Source organism: Misgurnus anguillicaudatus, chromosome 11 (genome assembly GCF_027580225.2).
Source record: "Misgurnus anguillicaudatus chromosome 11, ASM2758022v2, whole genome shotgun sequence".
Classification (NCBI taxonomy): domain Eukaryota; kingdom Metazoa; phylum Chordata; class Actinopteri; order Cypriniformes; family Cobitidae; genus Misgurnus; species Misgurnus anguillicaudatus.
The window spans coordinates 16,306,667-16,331,276 of record NC_073347.2 but is presented as its reverse complement, the minus strand read 5'-3'; the positions used below and the strand labels follow the sequence as shown (position 1 = coordinate 16,331,276).

At 35.5% G+C, this 24,610-nt stretch overlaps 3 protein-coding genes across 3 annotated transcripts in view; 1 reads left to right on the top strand and 2 right to left on the bottom strand.

Moving 5' to 3' along the window:
• Positions 1–392: 392 nt before the first annotated feature.
• tm9sf3 (transmembrane 9 superfamily member 3) lies at positions 393–18,547 on the bottom strand. The gene is made up of 15 exons (XM_073873137.1): positions 18,087–18,547; positions 12,434–12,631; positions 12,112–12,234; positions 11,632–11,792; positions 11,300–11,372; positions 10,362–10,498; positions 9,839–10,001; positions 8,912–9,010; positions 8,471–8,601; positions 8,056–8,195; positions 7,426–7,494; positions 7,081–7,227; positions 4,969–5,052; positions 4,680–4,756; positions 393–2,161 (listed from the first exon to the last, which is right to left on the bottom strand). Exons 1-15 carry the CDS (start codon positions 18,175–18,177, stop codon positions 2,094–2,096), a joined length of 1,761 nt encoding a protein of 586 aa, XP_073729238.1. The 5' UTR covers positions 18,178–18,547; the 3' UTR covers positions 393–2,093.
• A 713-nt stretch (positions 18,548–19,260) lies between these two features.
• Positions 19,261–24,178, bottom strand: LOC129416055 (lysophosphatidylserine lipase ABHD12). Its single transcript, XM_073873138.1, has 13 exons — positions 23,966–24,178; positions 22,947–23,029; positions 22,752–22,845; positions 22,496–22,615; positions 22,057–22,090; positions 21,906–21,951; positions 21,666–21,795; positions 21,532–21,569; positions 20,932–21,020; positions 20,382–20,464; positions 20,126–20,202; positions 19,926–20,052; positions 19,261–19,698 (listed from the first exon to the last, which is right to left on the bottom strand). The coding sequence occupies exons 1-13, from the start codon at positions 24,058–24,060 to the stop codon at positions 19,671–19,673; spliced, it is 1,044 nt and encodes a 347-aa protein (XP_073729239.1). The 5' UTR covers positions 24,061–24,178; the 3' UTR covers positions 19,261–19,670.
• Positions 24,179–24,384: 206 nt separating this feature from the next.
• The window catches only part of srbd1 (S1 RNA binding domain 1), a 73,260-nt gene continuing 73,034 nt past the window's right edge, over positions 24,385–24,610 (top strand). Inside the window, exon 1 of the mRNA XM_055170283.2 lies at positions 24,385–24,539. The gene's annotated coding sequence lies outside the window, so the exon portion shown is untranslated. The remainder of the gene's footprint in view (positions 24,540–24,610) is intronic.

The following is a 24,610-nucleotide window of genomic DNA, read 5'->3' as shown; positions in this document are numbered from 1 at the left end:
GTGTCTGCCAAATGCATAAATGTAAATGAATTACCTAGTGGTTAAGAAATCTGGCAATATAATGTTTAAGGGCAAGTAGTACAAGAGGCCTTCCCTGTATCTATAGCAGCAAGTTATGGTGATAAAGCAAGACTTTGATGTATTATTAATTAACCAGAAGACCTCCATGATATTATATATTTGGATGTTTCAAGTTGTTTCAAACATTTCCTAAGAAGCCACTTAACATGTTTGAGACCGACGAAGCTGCCGTCAAACCATTTGTTTATTCTATTGACCGAAAAGTGCAATCATTTACATACCGATTGTGTGATTCTCAAAAACAGCTGTCCCTGGGCAGAAATGTTTAATAATGGCAACTTACTTGCCTTCATGTATAAACCATGCCTACATAACCTCAAAAACAATGTTTATTTATTTTTCTCCTTTTTACAGCAAGTTAATATCGCATTTAAAATGTCTTTTTAGACTTCACGCGAAACATGACATGAAGAACCAGAAATCAACTTCAAACTGGGAGGAATGAGGTTTAGAAAAAGGCTTTGCCCACTTTCCAACCTTTTTTAGTTACATACTGTATTTACACAATGAAACAAAGGAAAAAAACGACAGCTTGGTCCAAGTGTTTTTGCACTCGACCATGAAAACATCTAGTAAAGTGTACAATAACCTCACTTTATACAGTATGTCTGCAGATATTTAGCATGTTTGTCTCAATTGTGTTTGACATTCACAATTTTGGTTCAGATCATGGATACAAAAATAAGCATGAGAGAGCCAAGACAACGAATAGCCTTTAAACTCTTTAAATAAAAAAATAACAATAATAAAAAAGCTGATGACTATCTCCTCTATGAGCAGCACAAAGTCAATGAAGCACTTATTTTTGAGACTGTTTTACAAGATGCAAATGAAAGGTACTGAATGAAAGGGTAGTGACCGGGGGTTAACTAAAAGTAATGATTAAAAAAAAATAGCATCTGATTTTGTTGATGTGGTAAGAAAATCATGCATTACCCAGGCGAGATGCAACTGTGCCACCAAGCCCAACCAATCCAAACCAAAAAAGATAAAAACGTTTAACTAACTCTCCATAAATGAAAGAAAAAACACCCTTTAATAAATCTGTATAACCAAAATACATTTGGGACCTAGTACTACAGTTACAATATTAGAGTTATATACATGGTCACCACCTCTCCATATATTATTTTGTTTTTTGTATTTTTTTCGAGCAGACTTCATTCAAACCCAAACAATAACATAAGATTGAACTGGAAAAAGAAAAATCACATCACACAACCCATTAAAACATTCTGCCACCGAACCATTGTTTCAAATTATCCGTCTCCCCATGATCTGTTGTGGACAGTGAACTGTACAGTATCTAATGTGCCAAGTTTTCCCCCTCTGGTCTATGGATCTGAACTACAAAAAAAGCAGATGCCCCTAAAAGGTAGAATTAAAACCTGGCTGCTTCACATTGCATTGGTTTATCTTTTTTATAAACAAAACAAAAACATATCTGTGCATTTTGGAACTGCAAGCCACATTATGTTTTTGGCGTGATTCATAAGTGTTTAAAACAATACAATGATGGCATTGTACAATTCTGTAATACAAAACAGACAAGCAAGAGGATGGACGTCGACCCCGCTCTCCAATATTCTTATAGAATAGAACAAAGGCTCTCAATACACTTTGGCCTCTTCACTGAAGAGAGCTAGACTATTGCATTAATAAAGATCTGCTCAATGGTTCTCGGGTGGGATAGCGTTATAAGAAACAGGAGCAATGCTGTGTTGTACTTTCTTTCCCCGTTTATCTGCATTTTCGGCCTGCATTTCCACCAGAAAGAAAAACAAAAGGCAGATAAAATAAAATAAAAACAAAAAAAAGACCAGTTTATTTTACCTTTCATTTCACCCTTGTGTACGCATCATGTTTTGAACTTTAAATTCATTGAGAAAATGAAAAACTAGATTTTGTACAAGATACCACAATCTCTTCTTGCAAAATAAATGGAGACTTTGTGCCCGCTTCGATCGGGAGGAAGTGTCGGCTGATCCGCAACATCAATGAAGTGCGTCTTGTCAGTCGATTTTCACATTTGTGTAGATCTTCCTTACAAAGGCACTTGTTCCCATGTAACCAACCGCTCCTAAGAACAACAAAAAAAGATGATATAATTGACACTGCATTTATAGATTTTGCAGACACTTTTTGACTTACAGTGCATTCTATCTATACATTTTTTATTAGTGTGCTGCATTGATAAGGCGAACACAATCCAATATCAACATAGCTAAAGGAACACATAAAAGATTATAAAAATGCAGTAATCATGGGGTGAATGATGAAATAAGTTAATTATCATAAAAATGGAGTGAAATACTTATTCTAACACCGTATCCTAACTAGACGCAGCACGATATTATTCCCGCGATGGGCAATTTGACTGAAGAACGCAATAAATGGGCATGGCGCAACAGTCAATCACAAATCAAAGCCAAAGCCAATTTAGCTCTGTTTGAGTTTGGTCTTTTTTGCTCTCTCGCACTCCAGTGGAGGAGTGCAAAAACAAACAGTGATGCATCCCTCTGCTTTTTATGGCTTTCCTTGTGCAACTTATATATTTCTGCTTTTAAACGTCTATAATCAGTCTCTCCTCATCCATGTTTGATGATTTACATTCATAATGCGCAGAACTTTAATTGAATGAGATCTCTATATAGGTGTCAGCCATGACGTCGCAGAAATAGAACCCATTTCTAAAATAGAAATATTGCACCATCGCATCATGGGTGCTTAGGACAAAAACTCTTGATTAACATGGAAAAGATGTGTTTTATTGCGTGTTGCTGCATCACGTCTAGTTAGGACACGGTGTAGACAAACACTAATCTTGACAAACTATATATTGTTGAAAAGCTCTCAGATTGAGGCTTTCATATTTCATTACCATTTTGCAAAAAGAATGACGTAGTACGAGTAATTTTTCGAAAAAGTCACGAGCCAACTGGTGGGCCAAGGTGTTTTTATATATTTATTATTAGATATCCTATAAACCTCAAATAATATCGACAAACTCAATAGTAGGGCTGTGCAAAAATACCGATACAGATAACTGTCGTGATGATTTTTTCCCACGACAGTGTGTCAATATTTCAATCTTTAGTATCGATATTAAACAAAAACACATCAAATTCCTCTGTGTGCGTCAAATGAGCTCATCCGCCGCTGCTGTAGTTGTCTGTCATATACGGCCATTCGGCCAATGTCTCAGAAGTTAGCGGTGAGTGAGAAAATGGCAGAACATTTTAAAACGCCTGCAGCTTTCAAAGCCGAGTCGTGGAAGCACTTTGGCTTAAATAAAAAAAGGAAAAAAATTAAGCTCTATTTTTTTACATAAAGAAAAATGATTGCAATGTATCGCAACATGCAATGCATTGCACCGTATCGTGACGCACGGTATCATGGCCATGTATTGTGATATGTATCGTAGCGTGAGGCCCTTGCCAATACCCAGCCCTACAAAATATTGTTGGAAAGCTGTAAGAATGTAATTTTTTATATTTCAAAGCCATTTGATGATGGAAATTGTATAGTGACAGTCATTTTGTTAAATGTCAGTCACCCCGTAGGAATACATATAAATTACATATTCATAATTGTAATATCCTATTATAAATTTCAAAAATCTTGACAACCTATATGTCATTGGAAAGCTCTAATGTAGTTTTCATATTTCAAATATTTTTGCACTAATAATAATGAAGTGACAGTAATTTATTAATTTGTGACAAAAGTATGCAGCAAACCGTTGACACCTAGTGGCCTTCATTGGTAAAACCACTAAAAGTGTGAACTAAAACTTATTGTTTGTGAGTAGTTGAGACTTATGGCTTTATTTTTTAGCATTATGGGCATAAAACATTTTAATTTTTATGGTTTTTAAATATAAAATACATACTTTATTGAATTAATTTTAATAAACTGCTAACTATTTTTTATTTTCATATTTTCTGGACTATGAGTCACACTTTTTTAATAGTTTGGCGGGTCCTGGAACTTAAGTTCAGGTGCGACTTATACATCAAAATTATTTCACATGAACCAAGAGAAACCATTTTCATCTACAGCCCTGAGAGTCCAATCTATGCTGCTTCTGTATTTATGTAATAATTCAATGGATTCAGTGATGCAAAATGACTGTTCTTGAATGTTCTGTATGCTATTGTTTATCGTGTAAATAACTGTTTATGTTACTTTAACATGTACGGTCATCTATTCAGGCTGCTGTTCTGTACTATTGTTTAGTTGAATAACTTGCCTTTCCAGATTAAATGTCTGTTCTTCGGCTTGGATTTTTTGAAATAATTTTTTAAATAAACGCAAAGTATAGTCCAGTGCGACTTATCTATGTTTCTTCCTCTTCAAAATGCATTTTTGACTGATACGACTAATACTCCGGAGTGACTTAATAGTTGCAGAAAATACGGTAATATTCACAACCCCAGAGAAAAACGTTTAAGTGCCTTCCTTAAAAAGAGACCAAGATTTTGCTTCTAGACCAAAGAATGTTAAATTAATTCTTTGGTCCCCCCCCCAAAAAAAAGCAGGTGACAGTTAAATAAATTGGTGAATTATGATTATGATGTGAATTAAAAGGTACTCACCACACATGATACCCAGAGCAGTACTGAAAACAGCCATGTAGCCAAAATAGAATGACGTCTGAAATAAGCCATACATCCTGAGGAAACAAGAGTCAATGGAATTACTGGAATCAGATCAATAACTACAAAAAAGACAATAATTCAGGTAACTGAATAGAAATTTAAAGCAAATACGTGTTATTAAATAAAATAAAGAAAGCAAACAGCTTTAAAACATTGTGTACCTCAGACAAAGATATATATAGCTTCTTATATTTCACTTTTCGAAGCATGTAGGATACAAACTCACTTTGTTTTGAAGAAATAGTAGTAGAAGGAGTACATGTAAACATAAACCGCAGTTGATGCTGCAGAGAGAAAGCTTGTCCACTGCCTGAAAGAAAAAACAGATTAATTTTAATGACAGATTTACATTCCTTTAATACATCTAAACTCATCTGTGGTCTGATCTCAAATGAGTGAATGTAGGATGTAGATTCTCACTTACTCTCTTAAAACGGATGTGTTAAAACAACACATTAGTGTTGATTCTGGGACAACACACTAAAAATGCGTTCTCCCAGAATCCACCCATCTCTGTGTTATTATTGTGTTACTTTTAACACAACTTGTGTTTTATTTTAACACAAAATCAACACAAAATTACACAATGTGTTAAAAGCGTAAGACAAAAAGATGTTTAAAAATGTACACATCCCTTCTAAGAGTGTAAAGCTGAATTGAACCCTAGACATTCTAGCCTGTTATTATGGGCAATTTATTTCTATTTTGCATTTTACTTGAGAAAAAAAATTGCACGATTTCGATAAATTTAATTGATAGTGTGTTGAAGCGGAATTTCATAACGGTCTTTGATGGACTCATTTAACCAGAATGCACTGCGCGAAACTGAGTCATTAGCTCCACCCACTAACCACAAATCGATGCAGCCTTCAGGCTTGTTCGACTTCATGCGCCGCAAGAACCGACAGCCGGATGACGTCAAAGTTCCGCAAGAGCAATTTAAAAGCAAACTCCTCCGTATGATTTTGCGAATCGCTCTTGCAGTACTTTGCTGTCATCCGGCTGTCAATTCTTGCAGCGCCACAAAGCCGAACAAGCATAATAGCTTCTTTTACCGCTCAAACTGCTCTCAAATCAGCTCAAGTCAACTTGAAGTTAGCCAGCAGATGAACCCAACCAAAGAGTTACTCTGCTTTTATCGTCGCTGAAGGGGAAATCACCAAAACCCTTGATAAAAGATGACTAGAACCTTTGCAGTATGTGGATGTAAGAACAACAAATTCAGGCCACTGGGAGTTTTTATTGTTTGCTTCAACGCAACCCTCAGTTGACACAGCACTAACAGATTACTCGAAAATTAGAATATGCAGCCAGCACTTTCTCGTCAGGAGGACTTCGAGTACTGTTTTTCAGACCAGTTTTTCCGCAGACTCAGGTAATGTTAAATGGTCAAAATAAAATATAATTTGGCTTTATTGTTGCTTGTTTTGTGTAACTAAGGTAAACATACTATGTAGAAAGTTATTATTAGTGCTGCACAATTAATCGCATCGGAATCGCAATCGCGATGTCAGCCTGTGCGATTATATGACCGCAAAATGTTGCAATTATATTAAATAAATAAATGTGTGGACTTGTTAACACAAACTTTCTGATAACAGTTTGATGATTTTCCTTGCTGTTTAAAAAAAGAAAGAAAAACAAACAAAAAAGGCAGTGCACGTGCGTCGTCACTTATACCATAGCGAAGTTGGATGCAGAGGAGATTGACAGTGATCTGGTAGCTAAAAAAACCTCTATGTCTGTTGGATGGCGGTATTTTGGATTTAGGATTACTGACACTGAGCAGTTGCTACATCACGAGGCAATATGAAAACATTTCTAGTTTTACAAATACACATTTTAGCTAAACTATGTGTGGATTTTCCTTAAAACCCATCAAGTTGACTCATGATACCATTTAGTATAATCGCAATCGCACATCGCAATATTAGCATCAATAACCGCAATGGGAAAAATTACCCAAATCGTGCAGCCCTAGTTATTATTATGAACACGGGCAATGCAAGCTAATGTTAGCTCATCCGGTGCAGCTGTCAATCAAAGAACGATATCATCTACTGTCAATCATCTTGGCTCAAGACCCGCCTGCATTCAGAACGTTCAGAAAATGTACGGTAGTCATGCATTTTTCTTCTGGTGATTTGATGACGCGTCAAATCACCGTTACTGTAGCAGTTAAAAGCTTTAATTTGTTATATGGAGTTAGTACATTTTATGGCAGCACAATCAACCACATGTACGTGATGAAATATAGTGTTGGAGCATAATGTTGATTTAGGGTGGAGTTCTGCTTTTAAAAAGGTAATGTAAACAACATTAACTGAATGCTCCCTACCATCTGTAGTCTTCAGCGTTGAGAAGAAAGTATGTACAGACGATGGTAACGCAGACCGTCACGATGCACAAGATCACCAGTACCAGCATCATGAATCCATAAACATAGTAAATCTTATAGGCCCAGAAAGATGTGAAAATGAAGTACCTAAAGTCCAAAGTGAGAGGGTTATTTTTATCTGATAGATATTAGATTAAATTTCTTTATTTGTGAACGCATGTCACAACATACAATGAAATTAGTGTGCATTTCCTGAAACGGTACTGTATTTAAGAAGCCTATGCATGTAACATTTAAATACATATTGATTGTGGATCTAAATACATACACAGTGTGCACACTTACATCTCAATAAATATTGATCCGAATGGAAGGATGCCACCCAGACACACAATAACAGCTGGTTCCATAAACCTGCCAGACACACACACAAAAAAACTGTTAATGATTTGTCATTTTATTTGTTTTCGATTAATGTCAAGAAGAAAAAGTGATGCTGCATGGAAAGTGAAATTGTGACATTTTTGTCAAGTATGGTAATAACCAATACTCGAAATGTGACATAATTAACGTTTTTAATTGTTAAATTAAATGCGGAGAGAGGCGGGACTTAATGTTGTGGTGACGGTAGTTTACATTAGCTTGGAATAACCAGATTCTGCACTCACACAATGTATCCTGCGTGTTTGTGCACCTCTCACCCTCGATCAAGGTCAGAGCAAGTGCCATCTTTTTAAAGTTTCTGCTAATATGACAGGTAATGGCAAACCAAAGTTTCGGTGGTTTCGATGGTTGCCTAGTAACTTAAAAACCGGTCTGCCTAATGTTTAGATTAACATAAGATAAGCAGAAACCGTGTGTGTTATGTGAGCTTTCAAACATTACATAATCACAGAAAACACAATGAAACAATCAAAGGCAACTACGAGAAACCAAAGCAGGTATGTGACGATGAAGCATGGTTGAGGAAATTACCATTTCTTTTCAGGTATGGGCCTGGGTACAGCGTTGACCCTGCAGGGAAAGTTGGGCTGGCCAGACAGGTTCCTGCCCAGGATTGTCCCCACCAGGTTTAGTGGCAGAATTACAAAGAAACAGATGCAGCAGACTGCAACCTAACCAATAAGAAACATCCATGATATTTAAATGTGTGCAATTTTTGTTGCAACAGGTGCATTTACTGAGTGTTTTAGGACTGCCTAGTGTGAAATTCATTTGTAATTTTAAAATGATTTATGACTAAATGACATTAATGTGCCTAGAACAAAGTTCAATAGTCATATAATAACATATAGTTTGAGTGCTTTCCCTACACTCAGTAGCTGATACGAGTAATAGTTTAAAACAGCCATATCTACAAACTTCATAAAAGAAGAGATGAAAATCTTACCATGGTGCCGAAAGGGATGGCTCTGGATGCGTGGTAATAAATGGCAATGAAATTGATGAAGAACGCTGTGCCACACACCATGGCAGGAATCAGAAAAGCTCCAATAAACATCTGTTTTATCCATCTCCTGCCTGCAGAATTATATAATGAAAATTATTATCACTTTGCTGAAAGACAGGTCATACATCATGCTGCTACTAAAATACCTAAAATAAGTTATCCATTTCCATTATCCATTCTAATTTTGAGGAATACAATTTTAGTTTTTAATGCAAGTAATTACAATGATGGCACAATTATATGTTGGTCTACAAAAGTAACTTTAAACATTTAAACCCTCTACATTATATTAAAAGATAACAAGTAACATTTCAGTTAACTGTTTTAAAGGTTTTGAATGGCAGTGTATATTACTGACGCTATATAGTGTATATTGCACACCTCCTTGTTTTGCATACAGACTTCCGCCAAAGTAGCCGTTGACTGGGGATGTAGCAGCATAAACAAATATGGCTGTACTAAGCATGGAGCCTCTTTCTGCAAAGGCAAACATAACATTTTATGAACAAGGTTATTAACATAAATAGGAAGCATTTGTCTGAATCATTGTTCCTGTAGCTCAATTGATAGAGCATATCACTATAATGCTCATGGGTACATTTACTGGTGTATCCTAGATATGATTGCAATAAATGTCTTTCAATAAATAAATGTTTAGGTAAATGTATCGCAACTACAAGCTGCTGCTCAAGGGTATATTCAAACTACCTTCTAGAGTTAACCACAATGTAGATCCAGTTTTTTTCTTTCAGATCAGGGGCCGGCTGCACCAACCAGATGTTAAAAAGATGGGTGTAAGCCCTATGTCGGGCTCAGCTACGTTGTGAAAAATATTTATGCCTGTTGCACCATCTGTACCATCTTCTTAACGAAATTTACTGAAGGCTTTTAATAAGATCTTTACTGTGTCTTTGTAAATATATATGTATTTTATAATATAATTTATTGGCGCGGTCTCTTATTCTGCATTGCATGAAAGCACACTGCTCGCGTATCCTGTGCACTGTCATAGAAAAAAATCAAAACTTTATACTTACGCCTACCCTTGACTAGATGTAAGATTTAGTTTCATACGTGCGCTACACCTAGATATTGCAACAGGTGTAAATTCTACGTCGGACATAAAGCGCATTTTACGTCCAGACTAGTCTTACGACAATGGCAACCGGCCCCAGGGTTGCATAAATATCCAAACAAATAGCTTATCGTCATTAAATAATTTTTTGTGCCCCATAGCAGCTAATTATATCTCTGGTTAGTGCAAATAGATGGGCATTGTGCTGTTAGTAAGAGGACTAACTCACTCTGTATACAAGTCCTCAATCATCGCCAAAACAATAACTATAAAAGAAACGGAGAAGATCTGACATCCAGAGCCAATGAGGGAGGAGAAGATCAGTGGGTGGCTGGACGGCCTGAACACATCACCATGAACCTGCTTCCATCCATATTCATCTCCAAGATCACGATCCTGAATGGAAGAAATAAAAAAGGTAAGAAATATAAAAGATAGGAAAAGTATGATTTGTTATTGATCTGTCTGTCTTAGTACACGATGTAACTACAGAAGAGTCAAGTTTTAAATAGGAAAAATATCAAAACTCTTTGGTTATTTTTTTAATGTGGTGCTAATGGTCTAATCAGATTTAATGGATTATGTTAAGCTATGTTAAAAGTGGTACCGCCAGAGACGGAGATCGGCTGAACAGATTCCAAAATGGCAAAAATCAAATATTAAACTTCAGGGGAACTGGAAAATTAGCCTATTTTCAAAAAAAGGGGAGTGTCCCTTTAAAGCGTTTAATAAAATATTCCTAATATGTCTCATCACCATGTCATCCATTTCCTCTTCTTTGCTGTATCTGGCGTAGTCTTTCCTTAATGTCCTCATCAGAATCATTGAAACAAGACCCACCAGGAAAATCACCATCATAAAGGAGTTGAATATTGAGAACCAGTGAATTCTGTAAGGTACAAAACACATTATAAATATGTGTGCTGGTTGTAACTGTCTTCCATCTCATCCTGAGTCATTATGAGGCTGTTTACACCTGGTATTAAGATGTGTTTTCGTTGATCTGATCACAAGTGGATGAGAGAAAAACACATTCCATTTACACCTGCTATTTAAATCTACATACTACATATACATGCTGCACAATGTTTTGTACATGTAAGAGCTTTCTCTGATATTTCAGCACAATTAATGAAATAGGCTTGAACAGCTTTCACATGCTCGCAAAATGAAACTAATGAAAGATGCGGATATCAGCCGCTTTGGTTTTATCAATGAAAGCCTTAAGATAGCTCTGTACAATGTGGCTGTGTCCCAATTCAAAGGCTGCGACCTTCTAAGGACGTATTTTAAGACTGATTGCGTCACAGCAGCGCGACTTGAGGCTAGTAAGGTTGCAGCCCTTGAATTGGGACACAGCTTATGTGTTTGTGCTAGAAGTCAGAAAAGATGTAAAACATTGTGCTTGGCACATAACATTAGATAAATAGCTGGAGAGTAGGCCGTCTTTGTGGTTGCTCGAACACATTTGACCACCTGTGCATTTACACCGCAAAAGCAATCTGGCCGAAAGTGTTTTCGACTATCTTTGAATGTGGTTGAAAGTTGATGTGAAAGTGGGTTAAGTTAGCACCTGTCTTTAGCGCGTCCACTTGTGATCTTATCGACGAAAACGCATCTTAATACCAGGTGTAAACAGCCCCTATATTACACCAGGATATAGACTAGGAGTTAATGTGCATTACTTACTCTGTGTTGAAAGAATGATGGATCAAGGTATTTGTCAAATCTATCCTCAAATTTCACATCAGATTTTTTCCATTTAACCTGTGAGAAAAAACAAAAAGATATAGTCAAAGAAGGACAACAAATGAAATCTAGACGAACAGAAATATAATACATGTAAAGTAGACCCGAGGCCATTATTTAATGACAACAATGACTTAATATACAATACTTTTTTTTTTTTTTTTTTTAAAGGGCAATGTAGCTATGCTAAGCGAATTGGAAAACTAAACAAATAAAATCACATTTAATAGTCAAATGACTATTTAGTAGATTTCTAAAGTTTTTAAGATTCACTCACAGAGTAAGACATGCTAATTCTTGTGTTTGGAACAAGCTTGACTTTCCCCTCGCTGGTCAGGTTAACATCCACGATCCTATTCTCATTGTATCCGATTTCTAGCTTTTTGTAAGTCCAGAGATAATAGTCATCCCCATTCTCATCAGCTTCACCAACAATTCCTTAAATAATGTCATAAAAAGATGTATCAGTTTACAGTAATCCACCAAAAAAGAAATAAAAAAATAAAAAAAAAACACTTGACAACATGACTTTTATGGACAATCAAAATGGAAATCAAGTAGTGCCCTACTTTACTGTACCTATTATAAACCTTGCTGGCACCACATTTCAATGATCTCAAGAGCTGTCAACCATTAAACTATCATGCATATCAGGGTGAAAGGTAATATAGTTTCAGAAAATATTCGCAATAATACATAAATTTAAGATACTTTAAGGAGAGCAATCACTTTAGCTTCCTGGTTTATTTCTACTCACCCCAGATGGGAAGGTCATCTATATACATTTGGTACCAGTAGTGGTTCTTGATGGCATAGACAAACGCATCTTTTTTAGCTTTGTCCAGGTCAATATCGCAATATGTTCCCTGCAACACCTCGTCTGCAAAAGAGAAATCCGTTTTACAATTACTACTTTATAGAATAAAATGAATAACAATACATCATGGTTACTAGCAATTCAACATGTGAGTTTCCTCCGACCATTAAAGTAATTTTCATAGTTTGCCTGTTTCGTGAAATTATGTCCATTCAGTAAACCTTGATAAGCTTAAATTGAAAAGATGAATACATAGTCATACCTTTAAATGTAATGTCCAGACCGCTGAACTCCAATTCTACCCCCTGCAGTGCTTCTCCTAATGTCTCATGATAATGGCTGATAGTTTTCTTCTTACCCACACAGAATGGTAGAGAGAAGTACTTATAAGTCTCTTGTCTGTTGTGATAAGGGCCCACAGTATTCATCCATAGAACCACCTCCTCTTTATCTGAGTACTGCGAAAGAAAGAGACCAGTCAACAATGGTTTAAAATATCACATCTTTTGTCAATTGTGTAGTGGACAGTGCTCCGATATGTGGTAGCACTTTTGGCGACCAGAGTTCGATCCCATACCCCTCTCTTGACCCTGCAGTATAATGTCCTCTTCTAATGTGTCTATCAATTAAAGGGAAAAATGGCCCAAAACATAACTTATAATGTATCACAATATCTCCCTTTCTGTACTGCTCTTAATCCTTTAAGATGACACTTAAAACACAAAGTTTTAAAAACAATAATATAACAACTACTGCTGCTGAACCCTTTTAAAATGTACACGTTTGCACCAAAAGGGTTCATATTTAAAATATCTCAGAGGTGCATTTTGATAGTTTTCATGTCATGATACATACTAAGGGGAACACCCTGCTGGAGGGAAAGACAGCACTATCTGCCATTGTCCGCCGGTTAAGAAGCGAAAAAATTTTTTTGTTTAGCCCAAATACTGAATAGTGAGTTGTTGTGCGAGACACGCATGGGCTATGCTCCTACAGAATGCCGTCAGAAAGGAAAACCCATAGAGGAGGATTTTGTGAATTTTGTGCCATAAATGTATATGCCTATGTCCCCAGTGAGGAGAAAACAATGGCAGCCATCATTATACACTCATATTTACAGTGACCACTTCATCAAGGGTAACATCATGTAAACACTGGATATAATCATTACATTTTTAACCATAAATCATATATTTGCATCATTTTCTTACCTGGATTGTTGTTACACGAGGCAACCAACTACAGTGATTAGTTACACTAATAGCTGAAGACTTGTTATGTGAAAATGCAAAAGGGATGTGAAAATGCTATGTTTGCAAATACTTACACATTTTGTTGTACTAAGAGTATTAAACTTGTGCTCAAACTGATCTTTATTGTTTTTCGTTAATAGGATTTAAAATATTAGAATAGAATAGCCTTTATTTGTCATTGCACTAAAAGTGCAACGAAATTTAGGGTGCTCCCTCAACCATTTAGATATTCTTGGTTGCAAGGCATTATAATCAGCATAATCGTGGTTTTATTGATTATAAAATATGGAATCGGGTGCTGTGTAGAGATCACAAGTGCCCAAAATATATAGTTTGTGTTCATATCTTAAAGGTGCCATAGAACAAAAAACTGTATTTATCTAGGCAAGCCTCACATATAAGGTTTGTTTACTGATGTGAGCCACTGGCACGAGCCTCAGACCAGAGCTCAACATTTTTATTCATGACCCTCCCAAATTGGGCAGAAATAGGATTCAAAGGACAAATCTTAAGGTTGTAAATGGACATGTAAAAACATATCTGGATTTTTTTGCACTTAATAAAGTTACATACCTTCTATGCAAATATAATCAACAATTTAACATTATTTCAATGCATTTTGTGGTACCTTTATTTTTTTTGTTAAGAGGTGATTTAATTATTCGTGACTTGAAACAAATTTCTGGTGGGTCAAGTGACAGAAAACTATCTAAACTGGTATCAAAGACTGAGTGCATATTAGTACCTCATAGACAAATATTGGTACCAAATGTATACATATCTGTACCTAATGGTACATATTATTAGGACCTTTTATATTAGTAAAGTAGTACATATTAGTACGTAAAGGGTACTCCCCCAGTGACAGTTGGGGTACATATTTTGTCCCTTTTTTAACGTTATTTACATTATTTTTATAATCTGATCCGATTTAAATACACTAGGCTTTACATACTTGCAAAAAAAAAAAAACTAGCCATCATAAATTAAACTAAGGATCACACACAAGCAAACTTTCACATCATTCCGAATCCGAACACAACAACTCACATAGAATTGTGTGTCTCATGACAGATGAAATTAACATGGATGTGCAGAGAGCAGATTCTGTGTCCTGAGTCACAAAAGATTAAATGAATCTAGCATTTACGAATGTGGTCAGTATGGACAAATTACTACAGAAGTCATAAAATAAAAAAATACTGGTTCTAAAATCGGCTCAAAATTTGTACGGGATAATGTATAGACGGTTTCATTGGACGCACGTGATACAATTCTGGATCCGAACCTTACTTCCGGTTTTGTTTTTTAATGATCTGACTAGTTGCTAAACTGATCTCTTGAACAAATGCCTCGTCAAAAATAACAAATGTTTTGGTTTCCTAGGTAATCTATGTGTTGTTTTTTTGCTTGTTATATAAATAAACTACGTTTAAAGAACTTTGTTGTGATATATTCTTAGCGGAGTTTACCGAAGTTGCTTGCGGACCGCGACAGCCGCTTGTTTATGTTGTTACTGCTGAAACCATCTATAGGCAGGAGGTTGTCATCGCAGAAATAAACTGTGATCAGGTCTTGTGTGGCTTATTTCGCCACAACCTTAAATGGTTATTTAAACATTAGGAAGTTAAGAAGCATTAGAAATTTATTTGAAAATATTTTTTGCTTATTTTTAACTAATACAGACCTTCTGTGAGGAAAACACATTTACTTTCGGATTTAAGATAAGACATTCAAATGTCACAAACACACTATTTGTTTTAATCATTTGTAAATATAATGTCAGATATGCTAATAAAAAACATATTTATATTTACATTTTGTGTAATATTAAACTGTACCTGTCAAAATGATTTGCAGCATGCGTGTTACCATGTGTTATTAGTTTTGAGGTGTAGTTATCTGAAAAGAAACAAACCGTAGAACGTAGAACTGGCCAATCAGAATTTACCATTTTAGAGAGGCGTGCAAGTTTTTATAACATCTGACTGGATGTAATCATAGACTGAAGCTAAAAAATCTTTCTCATCATAAGCAATTTTGTAAGAGATTGTCTATGACATTTGTTAAACATTAAATGCTGGTGCAGATTTTTGGCAAAAACTGTCAAGATGTCCAGACTGCAAAAGCTAAATTCATGTATTCCAGCCTTAAAATGTGCATTAATCGGTCACCTCTGCTCTGACTATTGAGAAACCATGAACATAATAAGCATAAGCTTAAAAATGGTAACACCATTGGCAGGCAAAATGGTAAGATGCTAAGTTACAACCAAACCAACTTTGAATTTCGTTTTAAAAAAGAAATACTGTTTGCAGATCATCAAAACCAGTGCACAGCCAGGGAACTCTGTAAGGCCATTAATCTTACATTTCTACGACAAGACAAGCATTCTTTGTTTGGGTGGGAGTTTTTTAAGAGCCCACAATTCAAATTGACTCATGGTCGCGAACAGATACAAATAATTGATTCTCTTTTTTAAATGAAATTTTGATGTAATATATTAATAGATTTGATTCTAGTTTGCTGTTACCTTTCCTATTTGACTGTGGTAGAAAGTTTATAGGTATTAAAAATCTATCTGAATCAAATGTAAACCTTGACATGTAAATAAAACAAAAATCTTTTCTCAGATGTTATAAATAGGCACTTATATACATAAGGCTGCAAGATTTAAACAGAAATCATTATTGTTAAATATTGCCCTTCACTGTTATCATAATAAAATTGATCACTAAACTACATTAAAATGTTTTGCCTGTCATATACTCACACAGACAAACCAAGCTGAGAAGCGTTTATGGAGGGTTTTATTGCTGTTAAATGCACTGATAAATCAAAACCCAACTGAAAAAAATAAAAAGAGATAAAAGAGGTCAGAGGCCCAAACCAAAGTGACTAGATCCCTTTACCACCTTTTCACCAACCAATTGTACTGAACTTATTTGTTGACAAGAATAAAGTTGCCCAAAAACAAACAGCAAATCATATGCAATAGGGGATCAGACCTCAGCATGAGACAGATCAGACCGATAGTCACCCTAGTCATTGATCAGGTTATTACATATATTAGATACATCTTTAATACCACAAAACGTTATGTTACGATTTTATGAATACACCCAATGTAGGCTATCAGAGACACAAAGACATGCTGCCTTATGTTGGGAAACAATACTTTTCTAAATTCAAAGGAATAGAGAGGGCGTGATCCTGTAAATCAGGTAAAGTTACACTACTACATGTATATCTAAAAGCAAATAAAGGGAGCGTGCAGTAATGATGTCAAAAGAAGGCTTTGACGAAGTTGATGTGTAGGGTATTACGCAACACTTGACATTCATCATTCCAAACATTGGAACTCAACACAGTCAAGAGATTTTTGGTTGAAAGGAAATGAGTGATTAATGCCCTGATCCACACACACTGGATGTACTGGACTATATTATTCAAAAAATAAATATGACAAAAGGATCAGTAGACATCAATCTATTTTTAACCATGCTACAAACTCCCTCTTTGTCCAATGCATTTTACCATGGTACCGCACAATAAAGAGAACATTCACAATCACTAGATCTCTGACATTTGACCCCTGGAAGTACGGCAGATCTCTTGAAACTCTGTACGATTGATTATTTTAATACGGACGAAGGTGAACAAATGTGCGGTTAAAGATTTCAACCTTGTTTCATACAGTAGTCTAATCGGTTATATCAGAGGTTTTCAAACTTTTGATGACAGGGACCCCAACATATGATGAGCCTTTAGTTAGTGACCCCTTTCCCAAAATATATATCCTTTTTTTTGTAAACCAACATTCAACTTTGTTCTGTAAATAGTAATTGTGATATTATAAACAGAAAATTGTTAACCAACTTAAATAATAAGCTGTCTTTTTTCTCTTAAAAATCTTTGGGCAACCATGGGGATCCCAGCACGAAAACCCCTTGTTTAGATGACACTGCAGAAAGCTATTATACCAAACTGTAAGAATGAAATGAACCAAATGAATACATGAAATGTATCTGGCAAGTTAATTAATTATGCTGGCATCTTCATGTCATAAAACACGTTATGCAGCCTATGAGGAGTTAACAAAAGTGTTTATTAAATGTTTGTTGGAATTCTCACGTGAGATGTGGACACACTGAGCACCCTTCATAAAAAGCAAACGTTGTTATCAGCAGAATTATCGCATAGATACATAAAACCCTGGACGAACCGGATATGTGTGTGTGTGTACTGTGTAGAGACGACATATTAGCTAACTACGGTTAGCCGAACCTCCTGAGAAATTTCGCACATAAACAAAAGTAACACACAGAACAAATCGACAGTTTACAACAAGAATAGTACTATACATGTAATGCATCATTACTAGTCTAAATGTAAGATTGTGAGCACAGTCGTGCTGTTTGCACATCATAATGTAACAGGATAGCCAATGGTAAGCTAGTCAGGTAATGCTAAAGCTAGTTCGTTTTTGAGCTCGTAAATATTGATTTCTACTACAAACTGAAGACAATAAATCTCTACATTCGTGAGTGTTTTCCCCCTTGCGTCTGACGTTTACTGTTATGCACACACAACCAGTCAGATATTAATCGTCTTTAAAGGCGATACACAAACTGAACACTGAGGCCCGCAATTTCTCGTACTTGTGGTCGTGTTCATCCGCTCGAACTGGCAATAATAAACTCAAAACAGTCGTCAAGACAACCGATGCGATCTTCCACCTCAAGAGCCCCATTATTTCCTAAAAGTTCTCCGACTGATTTGAGACGGTATCTTTTGGGGGGCTATCCCACCTTCCTTCTTCCTGGTTCCGTGACAGTGGTTGCCTCGAGATGCTCACATAGGAGTTTGTCGTAAAACTGGTTAGCGAGTGATCAGCGCGTTTGGTTCTGATAGGTGGTCAGTGATCACGTGGGTGATTCGGGCCTATCGTTGAAGAGAGCGTTGAGTTACCGTTGAGTTATCGCTTCTCTCACAGCGCTTCACCATCCGTGGCCACGTCATCTGAGCGCAAACACAAGACGAGCTGCTTTAACAGGATCTGAATTACGTAGCTTGACTGGTCTTTGAAAATAATGATGCATTATGTCGACCATAGAGAAGTTACGACGAATAATTAGTACACGGATTGTTTATTTACGCTTGTTTATTTTATTAATTAAACACCAATGTTATTTTAATCAAGAACTGTTATTTTAATTCAATCATTTATTGGTTTACATATTTCAAATAAACAAATGAAAATAAAACAAAACAAACAACGTGGCATAATTCCAAAAAAGATGTGGGATTAAATTCAGATTAGGAAAATGATTATGGTGCTGCAAACGTTATGGTGCTGATCTAAAACATGAAACTTCTGAATTACTGTAGACCTGAGACACACCAAGGTTACGTGTGTATTTCACATAGTGTGGTTCTTCTTGTGAAATTGAGAGGTTAGTTTTGCATATTGGCCAATCTCTGAATACTGAAAAAAATTGCCATTGCAAACTATTTGCGATACATTGAGAACACATGTGATGTATGTCAAGAGCAAGTTCATTTTTTCTTAACAATATTTTTAAATATTGTGTACTGTATGGCACAGTCAGTGTGTGCTTAACTTTGTGGATTGCAAATTCCACTTGTTTGCCCAGTATTAAAGTTACACACTTATTTGATTGGAGTCTGTGAATGTTTATTGCAGGGTGAATGTGATGATTCAGAATAAATGCATGTGTGGGAACAACCCAGCTATTAGTGCATTTTCAGAAAAAAAACAAAGGTTTTGTATTGTCATTAAAAAATTTTCTTTCTTTCTTTCCTTCTTTCTTTCTTTCTTTCTGCAGCAAAACAGTGCAATTCTATTATTGCATTCTATTATACTGAATAACGCTAACAATTTTATACTCATTATACAACATGCAGTAAAATATAAACAAATATTTCTCTTAGGCATCTACATTATTCAATGTTAACACTTTAATTAAATGATCGTTTGTTGACCCCGCAATGCAAAAATCTATAAACTGATTTTGTTCAAAGTTTTAAAGATTTAAAACTTCACAAATGAATTATTGATAAAAATATTAGTAAAACAAAAAATGCCCCTATGACAGGGTGATCAGATGACAAGATTTTACAGAGTAAGCTGTATAAGTACGTAAAACAACTGTAAATTTATAGTTACAGCTGCAGTTCATGGCAGCTCTGATAAAACTGCTCATCATGTATCATATGTTTGTATCATGCCTTCAGTGACTGTACAAACTCCCTGTAACAAAAAATGTACGGAGTTGTCATTTGTCAATATATTTAACACATAAAAATAGTCTAATAACAGAATTAATTGCTTATTTTTTTAATTTAAATGAAGCAGCTTTATTGTACATTTGCATTATGTAATTCTATACTTGCTACAGATGTTATGTATTATGTTTTACTTGTAACACATTTTTTCCAGCTGTGTGTATTCAAACATTTTTCAGGAGGTGATATTACCTTATTATATCTGGCAAACGAGGATCCTTATAGAGCTGATTGTGTACATATCCAAGTGATGCCTCAAATGGTATCAACTTCACTCGTTTCTCAGACTTCTGGGCATTTTTTGCTATACTGTACAACTAAACAAGACAAATTATTATTTCAAACAAAAATGTAGGAAAAGTCTTAAACTTAGTTACAAGTTACACACAACTCTTGAGCCACTGCAAAGGGTGCTATTGGGTCATCTTCAGCATGAAGAATCATAACGGGGGTTTTGATTTTTTTCAAACTATCAAAAACCAGAAACACAGCATATAAGAATTAAAAATGAAAGTGTACACTTTCTTCACAAAAGCAGATTTTTTTATATTTAACATATCTCTGGACATACTATTACAATCATGTTTTTTTTATTATCTTATTAGTTGAATTAACCTAATATAAAAATAATGATCTGTTGTCACATACTTCTCATGAGTTGGAAAGATCAAAATGTTGTTTTTTAATGGATTGAAAAGATAGTACTGTATGTATGGGAACTTCCAATAAAACTGGATAAAGAGAAAAAAAGAGGGCCATAAATGAGATTTACAAGACGATTGTATACAACACATAATAATGATCGTGTGTAGTTTGTTCTTGTAAATATACATTCACTTGAATATTTTTAGAGGTAAAAGGCTCAGATTTCAAGTGAATTTTACTTTGGGGATCGACTCCTTTGTAAAAGTCTTTATAAAAGTACAAACAAATTAACACATTGTCTTATCTTTAGTATAACATTATAATATTTCTACATGTGTTCTTGTAAAACAGCTTATAAATAAAAAACTGTAAGGATTTAAAGTATTCCCTTAAGAAAATTTACCATGGTTTTTAGGAACCTTTTTTTTGGCACATTGGTCAAACCATTGTTTCACTACCATGATATATAAATGTTTTTTGTAACAAACCCATGATTATTTTGTAGTAACCACGGTTAAGCTTTAGTAACCATTTAGTAACCAAAATTACTTACCCAAGAAAAGGGGTGTGGAAATTTTCCCATATCAGCTCCCATTACATTAGAAAATGCTCCCTCAAGTATTATTCCATCAAAATGTTTTCCTGTGAAGACATTTACAGTTATACATACAATAATAACAAATTAAGCAAAAAAAACCTAGGGCATATATTTAAGGAAATTTATGTTGAACAGTTTTACAGTATTTCTTTCTTTATGCCATTCCAGCATTTCCGGCTATATTTATGGCGAGAATTCCATACACAAGTTTATTCACACAAGTTAATCCAGACACAGGATTGGGAGGGACAATTTGGCATCTCCCACGCTGACACAGGGAGAACATGCAAACTCAACACAGAAAGGCCACCTGACCTAGCCGGGGCTCAAACCGGGGACCTTCATGCTGTGAGGAACAGTGCTACCCACTAAGCCACATCACAGTTTTTCACTACAGGATGTATCCTGTGTATTACTGTATGTGACCAATACACAACTTGAGTTAATATAATATTATTATTAATTGAATGCCACACAATAACAACCTACTGACACATATAAGGTCTGGAAGAGACATTGTGCCATTCCCATGCTTCAAAGTCAGTAAATTATTACCTTGCTCAAGTAATTTCACTGCAGTGTTCGTTGAAACACTATTAAAAAGAGAAACATATTAAGTAACAGGTTTTATGGATATTTCTATTGCATTTGTTGTAAACACAGGCAATGAATAAAAATATTATACACACCCAGTACCAAGTGAGTGACCCCAAACACAGACCAGACTGTTTCCACTGCGTGCCTTAACCCAGTTGTACAAGTGTAAGGTATCTGTAGTCAGACCAGCCTCTGTGGGTTCACTGGTAGAATCCCCAAAACCTAAGTTTTATTATTTTAGTTGAAAAAATATTGAAAATAAAGACATTAAGGTCAAGTCTGAAATGTGGTCCAGTCATTGTATACATTGAAGGGACAAAGTTTCAACCCACCTCTGTAATCTAATACTAGGACGTGATATCCAGCATTACTCAAGATCTGTATGGTCAAGATTTTCCAGTCATTAGCATTAGCATATTTATGCTAAAAGGGATAGTTCACCTAAAAAACCGATAAAGTGATAAAATAACCAAAGTTGCTTACATGGGCAACTCCAACTCGATGAGGAGGTGAAGCTCTGAAGGTAAACAAATAAAAACAAACAGTCATCAAATAGTCATTTTAAATGGGAACAAATCATAAAACACTCTGCAACATATTTAAACAGTACAATTCAAAAAGCAGTAATGTCAAAATCAATGTAGTAAACTTCATTGAGAACCGATTGAACTATGACATTTGGATTCAACAGTGAAGGAAAGAGACTGAATGCCCCTCCCAGTATTTACTAAGGCAAAGTGTAATGCAGTGTTAAGTTAAATAAATAGTCAGTGACCACTTATCACAGTGAACACAGAAAAGAGCAAAGTTAAATTAGCCTCTCTTAATACAAAGCTTTACAAAATAAAGAATAAAAATCTAAATATTAAATGTGCTCTCTTATGTTTTATAATATTAAGATATTTAAAACTTGGTTTCCTGCCTGTTGCCTGCATTGCCATGGAGGTAGATAAAAACGGGTGATCCATCTCCCAGAGCTTTCTCATACCAGCTTAGATCTTGCCCCTGTGACTCTTTCCATTTATGTTTAGGTACTGTAAACCTGGAAGATGTTGTAATGCAAGGACATTGTAAAAGAAGGAAAAGATGATATGTTAATAAAAAACCTGAACAGTTTTGCTATTACTTTTAAAGTTTTGTGTGTGGGTGTGTGTGTATGTGGGTGTTTCAAAACTAACCACACGCCCACTCTCACCCCTGCCTCAGGTTCTAGGTAGAAATTTATAGTATAATTGAGACCTACATCTGAAGGTCGGCTGAGGTCAACAGAAGCTGGAAAAACACACACATAATTTATGAAACATTACAAAACTATGAGAAATTTGCTTTATAACACACCAAAATTCATTCGGAATACAAAGGTTGTGTAATACCAGAGAAGAATTGCAGAAGAAATGGTATTGTCAGGATGCAGAGTGCAAGAAATCCAACTTTAGTCCACGCTGACCCCTGTGATCTACGGTGAAGAAGAGCAAGTACAGAAACTGGGCATAAACAGAGGAAAGCAAACTAAAGGCTACACATTTCCGTAGACGTCCAGTGCCAATAAAAGTAAATTCGCAAACAACTGGACTTATTGTGTCAAGGTCTAAAAAGGAAGGCTATCTTAAATAGACCTACTTTGCGTTCCCAATGAGAATTATGTTACATTGCAACCACCAAGCAATTATTTCTGTAATAATATCTACTTGATATGTTAATAAAGTATTATTTTTATTTACTCAAATTTATAACACTAATTTTTCAGTTCTTCATTTCAGTTCTGCCACCTTTATTACAACCAACGACATTTTAGGCTTATGCTTATCGCATCAATGTTTTATAGACTGCTTGTTATTGTTGTCGTAAGCTTTATAGGAGAGTAAAGTGCAAGCAAGCCAGTCGCGGTGTGTTAATAAACGCGGGTGAAACCGCGTATCAGATTCCGATGCGCTCCTACTGTGTTGTTTACGGTAATTTAGGCACCCCGCTTTTAAAGCTTATCTCGCTATTTATTGACTTGAAATAAGTGTCTTGCTCCCAGAATGTACATTTTTTTGCCTTTTATTTGTAAAAATTAATTGAAGCTGATGTATGTACTTTCAGTTCGCATTTTGAATAATGTTAAGTGTTTGAAATAAGTCATTACTCCACCTGTCTACAATATTGTTTCTAGTAATTAAATCATGTTTTTAAGGGCTTTAAACACAAGTCTCACTGGTGAAATAAAAAACAAATAAACTTCAAAAGCGGCGTGCCTAGAAATCACCGTAAACAACACAGCAGGTGCGCCATGAAAAGTATATATCGCGATTGGCTTGACAGACCGTGTTTTAAAAAGAAGACCGTTTTTTTTAAACTGCGGCTGACCGCAGTAAAATAACCTATTCTTAATTTGTGCAACAAATGTTACCTTGACTGCACATTTGAGTCCTTATGACGACCAGCGCGTTGCGATTCTCCTGCAGATGCAACTTTGCTTTCAGTTTGATCAACTCTTCTCTTCATTTTGAGGATAGTTAACAGTCCCTACTACACACTGCGGTCAAACCAGTGAACACTCTCTACCTCTACACAACCTGGCAACAATTTAACAAAATGTGTAACTCACGTTAGCGGATGGGTGTAAAGTTTAAAGGGCATGGACTTATGCATGCAGGCAAAAAACAGGGATTCATTTTTTTTAACAGGGTTTCCTCCAAGTTTTGGGTTGTCACTTTGGCGTGTTTTGAATGTGCACTGCTTTCACTGTGCTTTATTTAATATATCAGCTATCTAAAAAGTAATTAAAAAGAAAACTATGATAAATATAATATAAGAAATAAACTAAATATAAGAAATATGTATGTGAGCTGTTATTATATATTTCGAGCTCCAAAATCACGCCACTTCCTGCTGTTGCCGTCGACGAGGAAATAAACCATCATGTAGTTTTTTTCTGTCGGTCGTGAAACTGAGGATAATTTGATGCCTGTCAGAAGAACATTGTAAGTTTAAACAGTTTGACCTTTATAGGTGAACATCTTCCTGGCTTATTGCTCTTCGTGTGTTAGGTTGT